The 22,713-nt window shown below is 47.4% G+C and overlaps 1 protein-coding gene across 1 annotated transcript; it reads left to right on the top strand.

The window, feature by feature from the left end:
• The first annotated feature begins 369 nt into the window (after positions 1–369).
• On the top strand, positions 370–19,387 carry tex15 (testis expressed 15, meiosis and synapsis associated). The gene is made up of 2 exons (XM_078209205.1): positions 370–7,393; positions 19,286–19,387. Exons 1-2 carry the CDS (start codon positions 503–505, stop codon positions 19,319–19,321), a joined length of 6,927 nt encoding a protein of 2,308 aa, XP_078065331.1. The 5' UTR covers positions 370–502; the 3' UTR covers positions 19,322–19,387.
• The last annotated feature ends 3,326 nt before the right edge of the window (positions 19,388–22,713 follow it).

The following is a 22,713-nucleotide window of genomic DNA, read 5'->3' as shown; positions in this document are numbered from 1 at the left end:
TGAGAGGCAGAAGATTGGAGGTGGAGCGGATCCCAGCTCCCACCCCCGAGTGGTTTTTTGTTTGGTGGGGAGAGTAGCTGAGGCTTCTTCCACACCATTGCCCTCCCATTCCCATCCAAGTCAAAGGAAATCTGTCGGAATCCCCAAGGTAAGGCTGGGAAGCAACAATCCAGCTTGTTTTCCAGCTCTTTCACTGCACTTCCAGCAGGATTGAAATGAGAATTATTCCAAAGGGCCAAGGTACTTGGTACCCTGTTGGACATGGTGGTGTTGGTAATGTATATGTTGTTGAATAGGGTAGCATGTTCGTAACCGAGAGATTCAAACTAATATCAACTTCATTTCTTCTATTTTAACAGATGTGCCCACACTGACAAGCTGTACGGTCGCTCAGAGACTTGGCCGAGGAAAGAATGCCAAAGTTGTCTTCCAGCATTTTGGGAAAAAGGAAGAGGCTTCTGCTCCCACCGTTCCGTCCTCCCTTGTTAATATCCTTGGCAAAATGGTAACGTCCAAGACCAACCAGGATCCAAGGCTACTGAAGCGTTCCAACGGAGTGGAGGACGGAAATGACTGCTCCATTCCCAAGCCTGTTCCCCTGCCCGTCGAACCCCTTTACAGTATTGACAGCCTGATGAAGACGCTTTGCTTCCTGCGGTCTTGTTCTGCCACACCTGCATGGCAGCTCTGTGCGAGTGAAGCCGGCTCCCAAGCTGCGGACGCAACCGCACAGGAGCAAGCACGCTTACAGAACGCGACGGCGGAGCAGGGGGACTTGGCACCGGTGGTTACCGCTGGGCCGGGGGGTGGATTGCGGAGCACCCCAGCCATCTCTACAGTTGTTTCTCCAGCTGCCAATCACCAGGAGCAAAAGAAAACTAATCAAGACAGTGACCTGACTGTGCTAACCAGGTTAGACGTGAAAGTGGACTCAGGTGTACAAATAAGCAAGGTCCCATCCAAGTCCAGCACAGGCGAACATTCAAACGGACCCTTTTTTGAAGACATAAAGTTATACGAAAGTGAGGTGAAAAAAAAGTTGCAAAAGTATTCATCGTACTTGGTGCTGTGCGACAAGGAGAGACTCTCAAAGATTCAGTCACTGAAAAGGTTAAGCAGGACAGATAGAAAGGCCTTCTTCTGCAGACTTAAGAAATACGATAAATATTATGAAAGATACCAGCACGAGCTTGGCCTTGGCAAGTGCTGCAGTGCCATTGTGTCCCGATCTCATGACGTTTCTCACCCATACACCTCATCTGGTTCTGCAGGGGGAGCCACACAGCCCTGCTCCTGTGTCCTCACGCATGGAGGTGGTTCCGCTGGCTGCAGCACAGAGCCGGCCTTCAGCGCCGCTGCTGCCTGCCTCTCAGAGTCTAAGGGACACGAACAAATTGAAACCACACTCTCTAATTCCAAAGGGATGAATGATAAATTGGTGGGAGGTGTGCAGAGCTTCACTGCAGCGCCAGACAACCAACTCTGTGATTTGAGTTGTGCTGCCAGTGAGATTTTGCACAGCGCAGAGGGCGTAACCACCAAGAGATTTGACCCGGCTGAAGAAATTGCCCCTGAAACTGGCAGTGCGGTTGGAGAATGGAATAGGGAGCTGCAAAGCTCTCTTGATAATAAAGAAATGAGCATGGTTGAAGCAACACCATTGGCCACCCAGTCCCAGAGGCAGGTAAACTCTCCATCTATTATCTCCAACCAACACGTTCGGGTAAGCGATGAGTCAACACCGCTCAACTTCCTCAGCCCTGTTGATCTCCAAAATGTGGAGATTGCATACGGGCATGAGGTGCCGACAGCAATGGAGATCTGCAAGGGGAGCAGAATCGTTGGGCTAAATGAAGAAGTCGTGGCTTCGGAAGACACGCAGAGCTGGTTGGAAAATGGAGAGTTCAGTGAAGACAGATTGTTTTCCAACTTCCAGCTGGAGGAAGTGACCTCCAGTGAATACACGGATGAAGGTCATGACGAACCACCCAACGTCGACCCTTTGCTCGATTTCTTAGCGGCGCGGATTGAATGGGAAAATCTGTTTGAAAGGACGAAAGAGAATGAGCCGAGAGCAGGTCCGGAACTGGCCACAATTCCCCAAAACTTTGATCGGCAAATTCCACCCCCAACCAAAACTAAATCCGGTCAACTGACTTGGACCCCACAGGGTTCAGCATCAATCCACGCAAAGTTGCCAACCCCAGGCAGCCACACGGCGATTCCCAATCTGCAGGTGACTTTAAGCAGTGATTATATTGCAGAGTTCAATCAGCATCCCTCACTGACGGAACTATTGGTCTGGAATGGTGACTGTTTGGGGTACTCTGGAAAATGTCGCGCAAAGTTGAGAAACAGCGCTGAAACTGAAACAGGAGGAACTTTACAGACAATGAGGGAAGACCAGGAGGGAGTTTTGGTGAGAGAAACTAATAAGCTTGCACCCACAGCAGAACATCTCGAATCTGCTTTGCAGAGAGGCAGCAAAGAGCTGAGCCAAGTTTGGGCAGGTACAAATAATGATGCGTGTGGACTGATATCTAAAAATCATACATTGAATAAAGTATCGAGTAATCCACATCCCCAGCTCACCATAAACTGCACGCGGGAAGATCGGTTCTGTGCATTGCCATTAAATAAACAGCTGCCAGGGGGTGAACAAAGTGGGGTTCTTCAGAGTCCAAAGAGTCGCACTCACAAAGCGGAAACAACGCATGTCACGCTTTTGACAAATATCCAATCCAACAAGAAGATCATGGCATCCGACAATACGGAGGCGGGGCTTCTCAATGAATCGCACGGTACCCCGGGCATTCACACAGGTAAGCTCATGAGTCACACTAAATCCAAAGGCGAACATCCCAGTGCATTAAGTGACAACTTGTGTGAAAAAACAGTGTTGAAGAACGAGAGTAGGAAGAAATCAACATTGAGACCACAGAATAAGGATATGAAACCCCATTGTAAGAAAATCAGTGACTCAAAGGAGAATTCTAAAGTTACCTCAAACCGCAGTGTACGGCATGTAGACAGTGACCCCGACAGGAACAAAGTCAACAAACCTGAAGACAATAACGACAAATTCCTCAGAAATTGGCAGCACAATGTCACTAAAAAAGGCAGCTCAGTTCGGCTTGCTGGTGAACCCAGAGACACATTAGGTCCTGATAATAATGTAAGGTCATTATTACAGGCGCAAGGATTCCCAAACCACAAAGCCCTGGCACTGGTTCACACAGGGAGATCTGCAAGGCATGTCCCATATGTGGGAATACGTACAACAGAAGGCTTCAAAGAGAAAGTCCAAGTGAGTGATCTTGCTTCTTCCTATGAAAGATGTATCGGTGCCTTTATCAACTGCAAAAGGCAGATTGCTCAAGTGGCGAGTGTTCTGTCGAGTGAAGCCTCCTTGAGCAAGAGCAGCCGACTGTCTAAGCTGCTCACCAAAGCAGTGGCGAACTTGAACAAGGCTTACAAGAGAGTGGGCAAGTCTTCGGAAATTGTGAAAAGAACGGGTGTGAGGGTGAGCCAGAGTTCACAGCCAAAGCCCTGCCAGAGTAACTGCAGCACGTCTTGGGAAAGCTGTGATGTCCATGCTCATAAAAGACACTGGCATCGCTCAGGTAGAGAAACGGCCCCAAAGGGCAGCAAATTCAACATGCAGATGTTGGCAGTTCCACAGCAGCGTTGTGAACGGCTCTGTCAAGGCGTGCCAAGAACAGATTACAAGAGAGAGTCCAACAAAAAGGAGCAAGCTACACGTGTCCAGCACTCCCCCAGAATGGCCAAAGAACCAACCTCCATAATGAGCTCCGCAGAAGCATCAACAAATTCAGTAAGGTTTCAAAGCGCCGTGACAAAATTCCACCCCCGCTGTGTCATCTTGCGAAGAGACTGTGCACAAATCCTGCATTCAAACCCAAACTCTTCCCAAGAATTTGGATCTGGAGAAGCCAACCCTCCGGTTCAAAGATCTGAATGGACGGAGCCACCTGCTGTCGCCTCTCAAACTGGCTCCACACTGGTTGAACGCCATTTGGTGAATGCTGAAGAAATGGAGCTCCCGGCAGAACCAAGACCATGGGAATCCCCAACCAGCTCCAGACTGGAGGAATACCGAATGCATGTCGACCCCCAGGAGGGTGGATTGCTTCTTGGGGAAGAACCAGGGTTGGAAATGACACTAGAATCTGGCTTTGACTCTCAAATGTCAGACAAGCCCCAAAAAGTGAAACTTCCCCTGGCTTCCCAGAGAGTGGGCAGTCCTGGCGTGAGGCTGGAACCCTCCTCTGAACTGCAGAGCCAGTTGGAGAATGGGCTGCCTCAATCCCGGGGTGAATCCAGAGCAGGGCAGTGGTGGGTCAAAGACAGAAACCGTCCCAGATTAGGAGTGCTGTCTCCTGGCCAGATCCAGGAGTTGGATCCCCCAGCCCCTCTCAGGGTCACGGAACCGTTTCTCAAGCCCAGGGGGCTTCACCCCCCACTGCCGAGGGGGCTCTCTTGGGAAACTTCAAGCCTTGACACCAAACTGGAAGCTCTTGACCAAAGTGTCAAAATGGAATGTCCCCTCCAAACATTCCCTGCAGGATCTCGAACAGAAGAATGGACCAAATTGGACCACCGAACGGACGCCGCTGTTACCTTGCAGACTCTGTCCTCTGGACCCGCTGTTGGGTGCACAATAACTGAATTCCAAGTCAACAACCCGAAGCACAAATCTCAAATGGAGTCCGGTGCAGAGTCTGGGACTGGAAGCCATATGGCAAGCAGGGGAAGTGTTGGAACCAAGCTGGGAAGTGCCGACCCCCTCGGGGTTGCAGCAGCTCCTGTACCGCACAGGAGAGCCCAGCAAGCGGCGAATCTGGATACCCGCCTGCAATCTCTGCCCGGGGGTGCCCAGCACCGAGCCAGCACTGTCAAATGCCCAAGAGGGGGAGGTTCCGCGACAGAACCCAAAAAGAAGGACTCTCCTTCAGTGGAGAGGGAGGAAGGAGAAATATTTTCCAACAACGAGTTCGCATTGCTGGGAAGGAGGCAGGGACTTGGACAGGAGGCAGAGAGGGTGGAAGGTGTTTGTCCAGCGAGGATAGCCAGGGAAACCTGTCCGGCGCAAAGCAAGAAAGCTACCCAGTCACCCGGGGGCCGAGTGGCTAAGATATCTGAGATTTTATATCAAGCTGACAGCACATCTTCACTGGACAGCTTACAAAAGCTGAAACTGAGCTGTGAGGAAATGCTGCCCCTGTTCATCTCCAGCTTTGAGCTGTGGCAGGGCGACTCCTTTGCTGAGAGCTTGCTTTGCCGGGACTGGTTCGTGCGGAATAGCAGCGGGCAGAGCTGCCTCCGGCCGGCGAGCTTGAAACCAGAGGCTCTCCACCCGTACGTGGAGCTGCAGATGGTGATGGAGGCGGCGCAGTTCTTGGACAACAAGATCAGTTTTCTGAGAGGCTTGCCAACCTTTCGGAGCTTGCTGTGGTACGACGAGACTTTGTACGGCGACTTGCTGTGTGAGAAAGTAGGCTACCAGCAGCAGTCTGTGTTATACCCTTCCTTCCAGGAGAGAGTCCAGAATAACTGCTTGGAAGTGCTGAGTGACTACCGGGCTCAGGTGCTAAAATCCTGCCAAACGGAGAGGCAAGGGGGAAATGCCTATTATGTCTACCTCAAACACAGGCGAGAGTTAGAGGAATGCTCAGCAGTAATGAGGAGCATCTCTGACTGCTGCTACTTTTGCCTTTCTGTCCCCCTGACATCCAGTGTTAACTATGGAGATGACGTGGAGAGTTTGGAAGCCCTGCGCAAACATGTCTGGGCATTGATAAACGACCACAGCAGCCTTCCCGACAGCCAGAGGGATGCAGCCAAGTTGCTCCACCTATGGATCATCGCCGATTTTGTAAATGCCAAGACCCGCACCATCCACAGCTGCCCGGGGGTGAATGGTGGGCAGCTCTGGTGGTTTGGGCTGGAGCACCTGCAGTTCAGCGCTGCCAAGGCGCTGGCGTGGGAGAAAAGAGTAGAACGCAAAGAGCTGAGCAAGAGCTGGACCCCAGTGGGAGAGGACAACAGTCAGCAGCAGAAGACCAGAGAGCTGATGGTGGAACTGAACAAGGAGGCTTTGTCCCTGATGTACAACAGACACAACAGCCTGGCCCCCGGGGAGATTACTCCTTGCACCGAGGAGCGGCCAGACCGGGCGCACCGCCACGACCAGCTTCTGGGCACCAGTGGCACGGCTGCACTGCGGACAGCAGACGGTGAGCTCCTGGGGCAGCCAACAGCCGGGCTTGGTGACCCGGATGGGAAATGCCCCCGCCTCCTTTCGGACCAGTTTGGATCCGTTGGGAAAATCCTGGAGCGTTCGCGGGCGGCACAGAGGGAAGAGTTGGAACAACTCTTGGCCAAGTGTGAAAATCAACTGGGTTCGCTGATGAAGCTGTTCCAGGTGCTGCAGGAGGTTGAAGCGGACAAAGTCCTGTTGACCGAAGCCAGTTTTCCAGCCCGGTTTAGTGCCCGCGATACCAGCCCTGTCCTCTTAAACCCTGATGCTGTGGAGATCTACATCGAGCTAGTCATGGTGTATGAAACAGTCCACTACCTGAGGAACCTCATGGCACACCAGCTAAATGAGGCCACGTACAGAGGGATGCTGTGGTTTGATCCGGCCTTACTCCCTGAGCTTCTGCACAACCAACAAGACACGTCCATCTTCTCAATATTCCGGGAGAAATATCTCCACGATCCCGCTGAAGCATTGGAACGTGCAATCTCAACACTGCAGCAAGAGCTGGATTTGATCTTCGAATACAGACAGAGCACCAACTACACCTACGCAGTCCAGCTGCTGTCAAGGGAGCTGTCGGAGATTATGGCCGTTAAGAAATACACGCAGCAACATAATGTTGGGGTGAAGATGTACGTGAATGCTGTCCCCTGTGCAGCGTCCATTAACTATGGCTACACCGAGTCGGACCTGACCCACAACTACAGGCAGCTAGTGCAGGTTCTGGAGAAGCTGGTCAAGGCGCCCATGAAGGATCTGGGGAAGATGGCGCATATCATGGAGGCGATGAAGAGCATTATGGACATGAGGCAGGTGGCTGCCAAGAGCAGCTACTCCACCCTCCAAGTCCTCACCTACCAGATGCGACAAAACAGTAAGAAGAGGAAGCTGCTGGAGGAGTCCAAGTCTGTGCAGACTTCACCCAAGGTGGGGAACAGCCCGGAGTGCGCCCGGCTTGAGTGGAGTATACGGGCGGACGTCATTGCAGGTTACAAGACTCACGCCGCACAGCTGGCTAACTTGAGAAAAAGGCGGCTTTGTGACCCCCCATTGTTTCAAAACCCAGAAGATGATGAGGCTGACGACCGTCCTGCCAATAAGCAAAAGATGGTAAGCTCAAAGTCTTCTGACTCTAGTTCCTGTGGAAAGTGAGTTGGTGATACTCCAGTGAAATACTTCCTGTAGAATTACTCAAAAATTATAGTATGGAAGCTGGCCATTCAGCCCATCAAGTCTACGTTGGTGTTTATCTTCCTCACACAACGTCAGGTCCTAACCCCATGTGCTCATCCTCTTCCCAAATCCCTTTAACTAAGGCAGAGATGGGAAGGGAGAGGCAGGGAGTCCAATAAAGGGTGACATGATCGTAGCATCATAGAACAGGTAGGCATGTCAGATTTTAACAAGGATGTTTCATTATCAGTTTACGGACTTCTCCATTGCAAGTGATCATGGCGTGGACTCTCGTGATGTGATTCCTCCTCAACTGTTTAGAGGCCCAGTTCAGAGATGAATCATAGAATCCCTACAGTGCAGAAGGAGGCCATTTGGCCCATCGGGTCTGAACTGACTCTCTGACAGAGTGTCTTACCCAGGCCCATCCCCCCCGCCCATCTTTGTAACTCTTCTAATTCCCCTAACATGCCCATCTTGGGACACAAAGTAGGCAATCCACCTTACCTGCATGTCTTTGGAGTGCGGGAGGAAACCGGAGCACCCGGAGTAAACCCACGCAGACACGGAGAGAATGTGCAAATTCCACACAGACAGCAGAGATAGATTTTTGCTGTACAAGAACAACCATGTGTGATTGCTGAGGAAAGGTTGTGCCGAGATACTTGGATGCATCTCTGGATGTGCTATTGGAAAGAGTATGAAGCACGACAGAAATCCTGTTTGCGGCCAGTGAGACAAAGGAACTGGCTGCCACACCCAGGAAGGCTCGGCTGGAAATGGCAGCGGAGATCAGCAAATAGAGATCAGAGCTGTAAATGGTTCGATGATCTGACCAGGTCAGGAAAGGTAAGCAAATGGTTATATTTTCCCCAGGTCCTCCACTGCACCCCCTCTCACTTTGTCTTTCTAGTTCTACTCCATTTGCACCAGTCTCCACCAAAATACTACTGTCATCACCACAAATCAGAGTGTATCAAAGCACAGCCTATCGCCCTCACTCCCTTATTATGTCATTCCCATAAGCTACACCAAAGAGCACAATCCTCATCTTATTACATGTTGCCCCAGTCACCTCCATCCACTCTTGGTTACATCCTGAAATGGCAAATTAGCACAACTCTCAGAGGCAATCCACACCCACGCCTGATGCATGGCTGTGAATTTCATCTGTAACCATTTGCACTGCATCCGTTGGATGTGTGCATTCCTCAGCCCCACTCAGAGGTACGTTGCAGGGGAAGAGAATGCAAAATGCCAGGGAGAGAGCAAGAAGATTTGACGGACCACAAGATACAGCAGAGATTTTCCAGGCAGAGAAGAGAATCGAGATCAGCAGGATATCAACTCCCTCAGTGCAGGCGATGGCGAGACCGACAGTCCAGAGGAGAAAGGTGACAACATTAACTTTTCACATCTCCATCTCCCACAAAGTACTTTCAGAAAGCCTCAAAACCTTTGACCTGTCTCCTGTACAGCCCAGCGCTCTCAAAGTGCCATTACTGAATGTTACCTCTTCTCTCCTCCAGGGCTACAGGTAAAGATTACGCCTCTAGTGGGGGGGTTGAAGATGCCTCTGAACCATTGAAACTTGCAGAGGTTGCACTGTTAAATGATGCAAGTGTTGCAGACAACAGTCACCAGCACTGAAATCGACACATCAGTCGGGTCTTTGTCAGGTTGATGAGTCAGTACTTGCTCACTCTCAGTGCAAGTGAGGAAGAGCAGAGAGAGAATGGGGGACCCGACAGCTAATGGGATTGTGCACCAATGGAGTCCTGTCCTTTCCAAACCCTGCTGATCATATCAGTGATGCGGGAAACCCATTGGGCCAGCACTGACGAGGAGAAATGGCGGAGACACTGTAGCAACTGTCTGAGGTATTTGCAGACCTGCCAGGCACACGATCTGCAATGACAACGAGGATGGAAGTATGAGGCATGATGTCCCGGGGCTTCTCTACTCTTCAGTCCATCATGAAGCATGCGGTGACCTCAATGGATGCTTACATAAGTCAGTATTGACAGCTATTCTTTACTATGCGGTGGCACAAAACACCGGCTATGAGACAAATCTTGACAAAAGTGTGAACTCGCTAGATTGGGGCTATCCAGGTGTCACTGGTCTTCTGCTCTCAGCTGTCCTGTAGACAGCTGGAACAGGCAAGGCAAGCCAACACCTTTTAACATCTGCATATCTCATCTACCAATACCCAATATGGAGTCCCCAGTCCAGCAAGCCCACACCACAGTAATAGGGTGGGATTTTCCAGCCGTTCCTGCATGTGGCTCCCCCAACCCCCTCCCCCAGCATGTTGGTGGCAGAGAATGCAAGCAACAGGGGGCAGGACTAGAAGATCCGGCCTACTGGCCAATGGTGGAACATTTCCACTGCCGGAAAACACGCTCGGCCGGGGGGGGGGGGGTTGAAAATTCTACCATCTATTTCCATTTGAACATTACTATGACATTCCTACATGGATATATAAACCTTTGGTAATGGAACTCGTTTTACTTAGTGTGGCAAACTCCTATCCAAACATCAGTGAAGAAAGTCCTGCCCACTGTTTGGTTCTGCACATGGTTAACCCAAGTGTGTCTGTCGTCAATGCTTTCTGCACATAACCAAACAGTGTGTCTGTCGTCAATGCTTTCTCCATGTCTCGATTACTGTCCTCTTGCTTCAACTGCAGGAATCATTCAGGTGTGGTTAAAACAATTGTTTATCTTCATCCACACATGTGGTTTGACAGAAGCCACACCACCCACTGCCATTGTAACATCAGATTAACTTACTTTATGGGAGGCAGTGACGTAGTGGTATTGTCACTGGACTAGTAATCCAGAGACCCAGGGTACTGCTCTGGGAACCCGGGTTCGAATCCCACCATGGCAGATGGTCAAATTTGAATTCAATAAAATTCATAGAATGCCTACAGTGCAGAAGGAGGCCATTTGGCCCATTGAGTCTGCACCGGCAACAGTCCCACCCAGGCCCTATCCCATTGACCCCACATATTTACCACGCTAGTCCCTCTAACCTATGCATCCCTGGACACTAAGAGGCAATTTAGCATGGCCAATCAACCTAACCCGCACATCTTTGGACTGTGGGAGGAAACCAGAGCACCCGGAGGAAACTCACGCAGACACGGGGAGAACGTGCAGACTCCACACAGACAGTGATCCAAGCTGGGAATCGAACCTGGGTCCCTGGCGCGTGAGGCAGCAGTGCTAACCGCTGTGCCACCGTCCTAGCCAGTACCGCTATAAGTTGTCCATACAGAGATACTGACTGGGACCACTGTAGAATACACTGCCTAAACTACCTGATAAATACCTCAGATCAGGGTACTTGGTTGCACTCTTGGGGCATAGCGGAATGGTAAATTCAATTCAACCCTTTTCTAAAGGCCTTAAGCTGGGACACATCGATTAACAGGGAACAGTACAGGCGCTTCGGCCCTTGATGTTGTGCCGAGCTTTGTCCGAAACTAAGATCAAGCTATCCCACTCCCTATCATTCTGGTGTGCTCCATGTGCCTATCCAATAACCGCTTGAAATTTCCTAAAGTGTCCGACTCCACTATCACAGCAGGCAGTCCATTCCACACCCCAACCACTCTCTGAGTAAAGAACCTACTCGGACATCCCTCCTATATCTCCCACCATGAACCTTATAGTTATGCCCCCTAGTAACAGCTACATCCACCCGAGTAAATAGTCTCTGAACATCCACTCTATCCCCCTCATCATCTTATAAACCTCTATTAAGTTGCTTCTCATCCTCCTCCGCTCGAAAGAGAAAAGCCCTAGCTCCCTCAACCTTTCCTCATAAGACCTACCCTCCAAACCAGGCAGCATCCTGGTAAGTCTCCTCTGCACTCTCTCCAATGCTTCCACATCCTTTTTATAGTGAGGTGACCAGAACTGCACACAATATTCCAAATGTGGTCTCACCAAGGTCCTGTACAGTTGCAGCATAACCCCACGGCTCTTAAACCCCAACCCCCTGTTAATAAAAGCTAACACACTATAGGCCTTCTTCACAGCTCTGTCCACTTGAGTGGCAACCTTTAGAGATCTGTGGATATGAACCCCAGGATCTCTCTGTTCCTCCACATTCCTCAGAACTCTGCTGTTGACCCTGTAATCTGCATTCAAATTTGTCCTACCAGAATGAATTACCTCTCACCTATCGGGGTTAAACTCCATCTGCCATTTTTCGGCCCAGCTCTGCATCCTATCAATGTCTCTTTGCAGCCTACAACAACCCTCCAACTCATCCACGACTCCACCAATCTTGGTGTCATCAGCAAATTTACTGACCCACCCTTCAGCCCCCTCCTCCAAGTCATTGATAAAAATCACAACTAGCAGAGGACCCAGCACTGATCCCTGTAGTACACCGCTGGTAACTGGTCTCCAGTCTGAACATTTTCCATCCACCACCACCCTCTGTCTTCTATGAGATAGTAAGAGTTTTAACACCAGGTTAAAGTCCAACAGGTTTATTTGGTAGCAAATACCATTAGCTTTCGGAACGCTGCTCCTTCGTCAGATGGAGTGGAAACGTGCTCTCAAACAGGGCACAGAGACACAAAAATCAAGTTACAGAACACTGATTAGAATGCGAATCCCTCCAGCCAACAGATCTTAAAAATACAGACAATGTGGGTGGAGGGAGCATTAAGCACAGGTTAAAGAGATGTGTATTGTCTCCAGACAGGACAGCCCGCAAGTCCAGGAGGCAAGCTGTGGGGGTTACTGATAATGTGACATAAATCCAACATCCCGGTTTAGTCCGTCCTCATGTGTGCGGAACTTGGCTATCAGTTTCTGCTCAGCGACTCTGCGCTGTCATGTGTCGTGAAGGCCGCCTTGGAGAACGCTTACCTGAAGATCAGAGGCTGAATGCCCGTGACTGCTGAAGTGCTCCCCCACAGGAAGAGAACAGTCTTGCCTGGTGATTGTCGAGCGGTGTTCATTCATCCGTTGTCGTAGCGTCTGCATGGTTTCCCCAATGTACCATGCCTCGGGACATCCTTTCCTGCAGCGTATCAGGTAGACAACGTTGGCCGAGTTGCAAGAGTAGGTACCGTGTACCTGGTAGATGGTGTTCTCACGTGAGATGATGGCATCCGTGTCGATGATCCGGCACATCTTGCAGAGGTTGCTATGGCAGGGTTGTGTGGTGTCGTGGTCACTGTTCTCCTGAAGGCTGGGTAGTTTGCTGCGGACAATGGTCTGTTTGAGGTTGCGTGGTTGTTTGAAGGCAAGAAGTGGGGGTGTGGGGATGGCCTTGGCGAGATGTTCGTCTTCATCAATGACATGTTGAAGGCTCCGGAGGAGATGCCGTAGCTTCTCCGCTCCGGGGAAGTACTGGACGACGAAGGGTACTCTGTCCACCGTGTCCCGTGTTTGTCTTCTGAGGAGGTCGGTGCGGTTTTTCGCTGTGGCGCGTCGGAACTGTCGATCGATGAGTCGAGCGCCATATCCTGTTCTTATGAGGGCATCTTTCAGCGTCTTTAGGTGTCTGTTGCGATCCTCCTCATCCGAGCAGATCCTGTGTATACGGAGGGCTTGCCCGTAGGGGATGGCTTCTTTAACGTGTTTAGGGTGGAAGCTGGAGAAGTGGAGCATCATGAGGTTATCTGTGGGCTTGCGGTACAGTGAGGTGCTGAGGTGACCGTCCTTAATGGAGATGCGTGTGTCCAAGAATGCAACCGATTCCGGAGAGTAGTCCATGGTGAGTCTGCACCGACCTCCTCAGAAGACAAACACGGGACACGGTGGACAGAGTACCCTTCATCGTCCAGTACTCCCCCAGAGCGGAGAAGCTACGGCATCTCCTCCGGAGCCTTCAACATGTCATTGATGAAGACGAACATCTCGCCAAGGCCATCCCCACACCCCCACTTCTTGCCTTCAAACAACCGCGCGCAACCTCAAACAGACCATTGTCCGCAGCAAACTACCCAGCCTTCAGGAGAACAGTGACCACGACACCACACAACCCTGCCACAGCAACCTCTGCAAGACGTGCTGGATCATTGACACGGATGCCATCATCTCACGTGAGAACACCATCTACCAGGTACATGGTACCTACTCTTGCAACTCGGCCAACGTTGTCTACCTGATACGCTGCAGGAAAGGATGTCCCGAGGCATGGTACATTGGGGAAACCATGCAGACGCTACGACACGGATGAATGAACACCGCTCGACAATCACCAGGCAAGACTGTTCTCTTCCTGTGGGGGAGCACTTCAGCAGTCATGGGCATTCAGCCTCTGATCTTCAGGTAAGTGTTCTCCAAGGCGGCCTTCACGACACACGACAGCGCAGAGTCGCTGAGCAGAAACTGATAGCCAAGTTCCACACACATGAGGACGGCCTAAACCGGGATGTTGGATTTATGTCACATTATCAGTAACCCCCACAGCTTGCCTCCTGGACTTGCGGGCTGTCCTGTCTGGAGACAATACACATCTCTTTAACCTGTGCTTAATGCTCCCTCCACCCACATTGTCTGTATCTTTAAGATCTGGTTGGCTGGAGGGATTCGCATTCTAATCAGTGTTCTGTAACTTGATTTTTGTGTCTCTGTGCCCTGTTTGAGAGCACATTTCCACTCCATCTGACGAAGGAGCAGCGCTCCGAAAGCTAATGGTATTTGCTACCAAATAAACCTGTTGGACTTTAACCTGGTGTTGTTAAAACTCTTACTGTGTTCACTCCAGTCCAACGCCGGCATCTCCACATCACTTCTATGAGATAGCCAGTTACTTATCCAATCGGCCAAACACAGCCTCGCCCAAGTGAGGTCATAAAATTCCAACCTATGACTCTCATTGCTAGCTCTAATGGTATGATTTACCAGTTATCAACACTCCACTCAATCATGTAAACACGGAGAGAACATGCAAACTCCACACAGACAGTCACCTGAGGCCGGAATTGAACCCAGGTCCCTGGCGCTGTGAGGCAGCAGCGCTAACCACTGTGCCACCATGCATTAAAAGTCTAATGATGACCAGGAAACCATTGCTGATTTTCGTAAAACCCATCTGATTCACTAATGGTACAGTAGCACAGTGGTTAGCAATGCTGCCTCACAGTGCCAGGGACCCGGTTTTGATTCCTGAATTGGGTCACTGTCTGAGCGGAGTCTGCACTTTCTCCCCATGTCTGCATGGGTTTTCTCCAGGTGCTCCGGTTTCTTCCCACAGTCTGAAAGATCTGCTGGTTAGGTGCATTGGCCATGCTAAACTCTCCTCAGAGTGCCCGAACAGGCACCGGAGTGTGGCGACTAGGGGATTTTCACAGTAACTTCATTGCGGTGTTAATGTAAGCCTACTCGTGACACTAATAAATAAACCTTAAACTTAAACTTATATTCCCTGTGAGTTGTGTCTGTGTGGGTTTCCTCCGGGTGCTCTGCTTTCCTCCCACAGTCTGAAAGACATGCTGGTTAGGTGCATTGGCCATGCTAAATTCTCCCTCAGTGTACCCAAATAGGTGCCTAGTGTGGCGACTAGGAGATTTTCACAGTAACTTCATTGCAGTGTTAATGTAAGCCTACTTGTGACTAATAAATAAATTAACTCTAAATAATGTGCTTTAGAGAAAGAAATCTGTCACATGTGACTCCAGATCCACAGTGATGTTGCTGACTCTTAAATGCCCTCAGGGATAAGCAATAAACGCTGGCCCAGCCAGTGACGCCCACATCCCACGAATTAAGACTTTATGGAAAAGGCACATTGTCACAGAAAAACAAAGTTGCAAAATAATATAAAGATTTGAGTTTAACTAATCTGTCTTGTCCACAGGACATAATGGTAATGGTAATGCAAGCTCCTTTAAACTTGATCCTTTAATGGGGATATGTGGTAATTAATCCAGAGGCCCAGACTAATGCTCTGGGGACATCAGTCCTGATCCCACCACAGCAGCTGGTGGAATATAAATTCAATTAATAAAGCTCGTTACCATTAGTGATGATGAGCATGGCAACTATCTTGTTAAAAACACATCTGGGTCACTAATCTTCTTTAGGGAAGGAAATCTGCTATTCTTATCCAGTCTGGCCCCTGTGATTCCAGATCCACAGCAACGTGATAGACTCTGAAGTGCCCTCTGAAGTGGCCTAGCAAGTCACTCAGGTCAATGGAAACATTTAGGGATGGGCAGCAAATAGTGGCTTTGCCAGCGAGACGCCCACATCCCACCAAAGAATCCTAGAGACCACATTAGAAAGTGACAAGTCACAATCTGTGACCATCTGCTGAAGTGACAATGCTTTTGCCACCTTTTACAACAGCATATCCAATAATGCTGTGGGGAATTGCTGTTCTTAATGGCTTGGAAAAATGTTGAATAAAATAACCCAAATGTCAAAATAATCAAAATAATAATAATCAAAGATATGGGACATGTGCAGGAAAATGGAATTAGTACGACCTTACTGGTAGTGCTGGTCACATCAGACTCGATGGGCCGAAGGGCCTTTTCTGCGCTGTACGACTCTATGGCTGGAATTTTACTGGCACACCTGCCCCAATTTCGGGGCGGACGAGACTCGCAGAACAGGATTCTCCATTGGCCTCGAGCGGGATTTTATGAGCCTCGCCCAAGTGAGGTCGTAAAATGCCAGACTATGACTCTAATTGCAAGCTCTAATGGTATGGTTCACCAGTTATCAACACTCCACTCAATATTGTAAATGTAACACAGATTGAAGGCATTCGACCACTGGAAGGTTGGGAAACACAAGAGTGTATCATATCTAGGTGTATAATGCAAGGGAACTTGGAATTAGCAGAGTGTAGGTCATTTAAGGGGAAGCTAGACAGGCAGATGAGGGAGAGAGAATAGATGGTTATGATAGATTTTGATGAGGAAAGATGGGGGGGGGGGGGTAGGTGGGAGTCATGATTGGAGTATAAATACTGAAGCGTCATTGACTGATTGGGCCGAGGGCTTGTTTCTGTACCGTATACCCCATGCCTATATCCTGTGCAATTCTATGTAATACATGTGCCAGGTTGCAACTCCCTCTTTCAGCTAACAGCTTCAGAAACATGTATCACCAACAATGCCTTGTTGATGAGTCCCTTACATCACTCCAAACCATGCCGCACATCTGTGATAAAAACATCTCAATGATAATAAACCTGACTTCTGGCATACCGTTTTGAGGTTCCATGCCTCTCATCTAATACCTGCTGTTGTATATTTTATATATCGGACCAGGGAGAGATGACACTAGTTTTTAAAAGTCTAGGAATTTTATTTATGTAGTTTAATACAATGCTTTAAAATGTCTACTCTATGCTTCAACTCTCAGCTTTGAGTAGCTTCTGTGCATGTGTTTACTTTTCTCTGAGTCAACACCCAGACTTAACCAATCAGGTACACATAATCAAACACAGAACAATTGAACATTATACCCGCTTGTGTCTGTTCTTTCAATCCTGCCTTCCTCCTTCAGCTGCATTGACATGAGTTTATGAGCTGGCTGACTGATGTTTGCCAGCAGAACCCTACAGTTGACTAAGGTGGTGCTCCACTGATTTTGGGTATGGGCCATTTGAGGTTCATGAAGAAAGTAGAGGAAATTAGGCTACTCTTTGGCTCTCTTGTGGAATGGCACACAACTTTCAAAGAACATTCCTCAATGGGTTGTGAACTTCCTACCAGCTGATCGAGATGAGCTGCCAAAATCTGGGAATCCTCTCTTCTTTTGAAACAACAGCATCCAGTCAATATGTAAATAAATAGGGAAAGGGCATGTAGGCTTGTTAACAAGCCTATTGATCTGAATGATATGCTGCCCACGCCATATCACAGTTGGCCTGGGCAGGAGTGGGGACGCTGTTTGTAAAGGTCAGCATGAAAGGCAGAAGAGAGGGGGGGGGGTTTGAACAGATTAAAATAACCAAGATGGTTGACAAACTTTCTCTCTTTGAAATAAGTATATATTACCCCAGTTGCCTTTACAAGAATTTGGGGGATCCAGCTTTTAATGAAGACATCGAGTAAGCAAAGTCCAGCTCATCGAGTTCCTAAAAGCCAGTCACATACTGAGTCTCGCAGCTCTGGATCTCGAAGGAGTAGGCTCCTGCGAAGGAATCTATCTTGCGGGCTGTCCCTGTGCGTTTTGATTGACTTCAAAGAGCATAAAGTGAGATATAACGACAGATGCAAACTGAGGAGATGGTGGTGTAGTGGTGCAGTCATTCGACTAGTAATTCAGAGGCCCAGGCTATTGCTTTGGGAACATAGGTTCCAACCTCATCATGGCAGCTGGTGGAATGTAAATTTAATAAATAAATCTGGAATATAAAGCCAGACTCAGTAATGGCAATAATTATTGATTGTAAAAACCCATCTGGTTCACTAATGTCTTTTAGGGAGGGAAATCTGCCATCCTTACCTGGTCTGGCCTACATGTGACTGCAGACCCACAGCAATCTGGTTGACTCTTAACCCGGCCTCTGAGCTGGCCGGGCTGGGCAACAAATGCTGGCCTTGCAGGTGATACTCATACCAATAAAAAAAAACTCAACATGCTCTTCCTTTTCTTCCTCTCTTTGATGCCTCAAAACGCTTAGAATGCAACTCCCGCTGTCATGGCATGTCATGTATTTCAGAATATATTGTGAGAATGAGCCAAGATGACTGACCCTCTAATATCGTGAGCACTATCCACCAAGTTCCTTGATGGATAGATTTGAATGGGGCCTGTGTATTGTCTCTCGCTTAATGGAAGTGAAGCACTGCATCGTGGGGAAGGACATAATGCCCCCACCATCCCTCCTGGGAGCACATCAATACAGAGGGAGATGGCAGCATAGTGCTACTGTCACCAGACTAATAACCTAATCATTCAGAGGCCTAGGCTAATGCTCTAAGGACATGGGTTTGAATCCCACCATGGCCTTGAATTTGAATTCAATGAATAAAATGTGGAATTATAAACCTATTTCAGTAACTGTACCATGAAACGATCATTGATTGTAATTGCAAATCTGGAATATAAAGCTAGACTTAGTAATGGCAACAATCATCAAAAACCCATCTGGTTCACTGATGCTCTTCATGGAAGGAAATCTGCTGTCCTTACCTGGTCTGGCCAACATGTAAGTCCAGACCCACAATACATGGTTGCTTTTAACTGCTCTCTGCAATGGTCAAGCAAGCCACTCAATTCAAGGGCAATTAAGAATGGGCAAAAAATGCTAGCCTTGTCATTGATGTCCACATCCCATGAAAGATAAAAAGTCCTCCTCTGGGTCTACCTCTGACGGCCGAAATCAAGTGTGGCCCCATCGAGAATGGGATATCTGGGTCTCATATTCTGGGCAATGTGGAGGAGAGTATGTCCGGAGTGCGTGGGCTCTTTGATTATGCTGGCTGCTTTCCCGAGGCAGCGGGAAGTGTAGACAGAGTCAATGGATGGAAGGCTGGTTTGCGTGATGGACTGGGCTATGTTCACAAACCTGTGTAAGTTTCTTGCGGTCTTGTTCAAAGCAGAAGCCATAATTTAAAATAATTGGAAAGATCTGGGTAGTGGGATTAATTGGATAACTCTTTCAAAGATCTAGCACCAGGATGTAAGAATCTGTGAATAGATGAAAAGTGAAGAATGTTAGACAACTCCATCTCAACCCTAATTATCCTCTAAATGTCCCATTTTTGGAAGATAGTCATGGGGTAGCTATGAGCTAGAGTTAACCTGATTGAGCCCTATGAATTCTTTGATCTGTTTTTACTGTCATTACCTATTCACTTTTTAAAAAATTGTTTCTTTTATTTTGCAGGTCACTGGCAACAACCTGAAGAGCCCAGAGTGCTGAACATCCTCCCACATAAGTCAAGCTCCGGTGTGCACTTCCTGCTCAGTATTTAAGTTGGAATGACAAGACGTATGACAAAACCAAATAGCAGGATGGACATTTTCACAATAAGTTAATAAACCTACAAACAAACATGATCTTGGTAAAAATGGACTGATATTTGAAGTAGGATTACATGTGTTTACTAGCTTCTCACAATGAGTAACTAGGAGGTCATTACAAGCTGGTCTGTACTTGTTAAACAGAAAATAGGTGCAGGAGTGGGCCATTTGGCCCTTTGGGCCTGCACCACCATTCAATATGATCACAGCTGTACAGGTAGATGAACAGGTTGTATAGTGGGGTACTCCATAAATTAGTTCATACTTGCTTGTAAATGCAAAGGTCACAGCACATAAAAATGGACAGAAAAAGCCCTGGTGTCAGGACAAAATAATTGTATGTCTGACCAATGGAATCACAACTTGAAATGATACTAATAGGTCTGACAACAGGTAAGGGTGGAACAAAGCTCAGCAAATGTGAATTTTCCACTAGTTTTACTGGGAGTACATTTACAATGTTTTAAATTGGTTTTAATTTATTTTAAAAGGAAAATATTTTATTTTGTCTCTTTGAAGAATAACAGTAGTCTCGGGATTGGTAGCAGCCAGTGTACTTGGTACAAGACAACAAGAAATAACCTCAACTTCTCAAACACAATAGAAGCTTTAAGTATCTGGGAAATTAACATTTCTCTTTGCTGATGGACTGTTTGGTGTTCTAACTTAAAAATTTATTTTGCCATGTTTGTTGGAGTTTAATTGTGCAACACTTTTCTTTTGAAGAAAATCCAAAAATGGGACAAAAGTGTAATCCCAAAAATAGTTATTTTGACGTGAATTTTCTAAAGTGATATTTTCCAGAAGGATGCTGGAATTTGCAAATGGCCTGGGGGCTTGCTTTCAGCTGACCGGTCTCCCCGCTGTTTTGGGGTATCAAGTTCTTAACGTGGCAATGTTTTCTTTTCAGAAGTACATTAGACGAGAGCATTTGGAGACAATTATAAATCTGTCGTTCCCACTTGAGTTTCCTTTAATTTGTTAAAGGCCAAAAATAAACATGTTGTCAGATTTTTTTTAAATGTGTATACCAGCCATGGACAAATTTTAATTCTTGATATATTCGTCATGACCATTTGCATTGTTGAGTGTTCATTATTTTTTTCTGTCTCTATTTGCGAGATGAATATGAAGGTGTTGCAATGATGCATAACGTTTTCATCCCATTGTCGCTGTTAATGATGCTAGTGATGCATATCAGTGTGATTTGTGCCATCTATTAAGAAACTTGAATTAGTGTGTATTTTTATACCTTACTAAGTTCTTGCATTTGATGGAAATAGACATTTGATATGGTTCCTCTGTTAAGTGCTTTATTAAACAAGCTTTGAAAAGCAAAGTTATTCTGAGGCCTTTACTTCATTGGGCCCAGGTTGAGAAAGTCTATTATCAGCCTATAAAACACCTACCTTGTGCAACATCTGCAGAAATTACTTGATTCATTGACTGATGAACCAAAGCAAATTGCATGACTGAGGAACACCTCACTATTCTTGGAATATCTATTTTAAGCCTTTGCTCGAAGTTATAACACACTAGGTGAAGTCACCAAATCCTGAAACTATGAATGACAAAGAACTTTCATTTATATAGCACCTTTCACAACCTCAGGATGTTGCAAAGCACTGCTTATCCAATGAAATATATTTTTCATGATGTCATTGCTGCAATGTTGGAAAAGCAGCAGCCCACACACTGGGAATTAATTCAGTAATTGTACCATGAAACTATCATCGATTGTAATTGTAAATCTGGAATATAAAGCTAGACTTACAATCATCAATTGTAAAAACTCATCTAGTTCACTGATGCTCTTCAGGGAAGGAAATCTACCATCCTGGCCTACATGTGAATCCAGACCCGCAATACGTGATGGACTTTTAACTGCTCTCTGCAATGGTCAAGCAAGCCACTCAGTTCAAGGGCAATTAAGAATGGGCACACCCTCATCCCAATAAAGAAAAATAACTCAACTTGCTCTTCCTCTCTTTGAAACCTCAAAATGCTTAGATTGCAACTACCGCTGTCATAGAGTCATAGAGGTTTACAGCATGGAAACAGGCCCTTCAGTCCAACTTGTCCATGCCGCCATTTTTTAAAAATCCCTAAGCTAATTCCAATTGCCCGCATTTGGCCCATATCCCTCTATATCCATGTAACTATCTAAATGCTTTTTAAAAGACAAAATTGCACTTGCCTCTACTGCTATCTCTGGCAGCTTGTTCCAGACACTCGCCACCTTATGTGTGAAAAGATTGCCCCTCTGGACACTTGTATCTCTCCTCTCTCACCTTAAACCTGTGCCCTCGAGTTTTAGATTCCCCTACCTTTGGGAAAAGATATTGACTATCTACCTGATCTGTGCCCCTCATTATTTTATAGACCTCTATAAGGTCACCCCTCAGCCTCCTTCGCTCCAGAGGGAAAAGTCCCAGTCTATCCAGCCTCTCCTTATAACTCAAACCATCAAGTCCTGGTAGCATCCTTGTAAATCTTTTCTGCACTCTTTCTAGTTTAATAATATCCTTTCTATAATAGGATGACCAGAATTGCACACAGTATTCCAAGTGTGGCCTTACCAATGTCTTGTACAACTTCAACAAGACGCCCCAACTCCTGTATTCAATGTTCTGACCAATGAAACCAAGCATGCCAAATGCCTTCTTCACCACTCTGTCCACCTGTGACTCCACTTTCAAGAAGCTATGAACATGTACCCCTAGATTTCTTTGTTCTGTAACTCTCCCCAATGCCCTACCATTAACTGAGTAAGTCCTGCCCTGGTTCAATCTACCAAAATGCATCACCTCGCATTTGTCTAAATTAAACTCCATCTGCCATTCGTCAGTCCACTGGCCCAATTGATCTAAGATCCCGTTGCAATCGGAGATAACTTTCTTCACAGTCCACTGTGCCACCAATCTTGGTGTCATCTGCAAACTTACTAACGATGCCTCCTATATTCTCATCCAAATCATTAATATAAATGACAAATAAGAGTGGACCCAGCACTGATCCATGAGGCACACCACTGGTCACAGGCCTCCAGTTTGAAAAACAACCCTCTACAACCACCCTCTGGCTTCTGTCAAGAAGCCAATTTTGTATCTATTTAGATACCTTACCCTGGTTCCTGTGAGATTTAACCTTATGCGACAACCCACCATGCGGTACTTTGTCAAAGGCCTTGCTAAAGTCCATGTAGACAACATCAACTGCACTGCCCTCATCTACCTTCTTATTGTATTTCAGAATATATTGTGAGAATGAGTCAAGATGACCAACCCTCTA

The sequence above is a fragment of the Mustelus asterias genome, chromosome 1, assembly GCF_964213995.1.
Source record: "Mustelus asterias chromosome 1, sMusAst1.hap1.1, whole genome shotgun sequence".
NCBI classification, from domain to species: Eukaryota; Metazoa; Chordata; class Chondrichthyes; order Carcharhiniformes; family Triakidae; genus Mustelus; species Mustelus asterias.
Note: the sequence above shows the minus strand (reverse complement) of the source record. Positions and strands in the feature narration are given on the sequence as shown.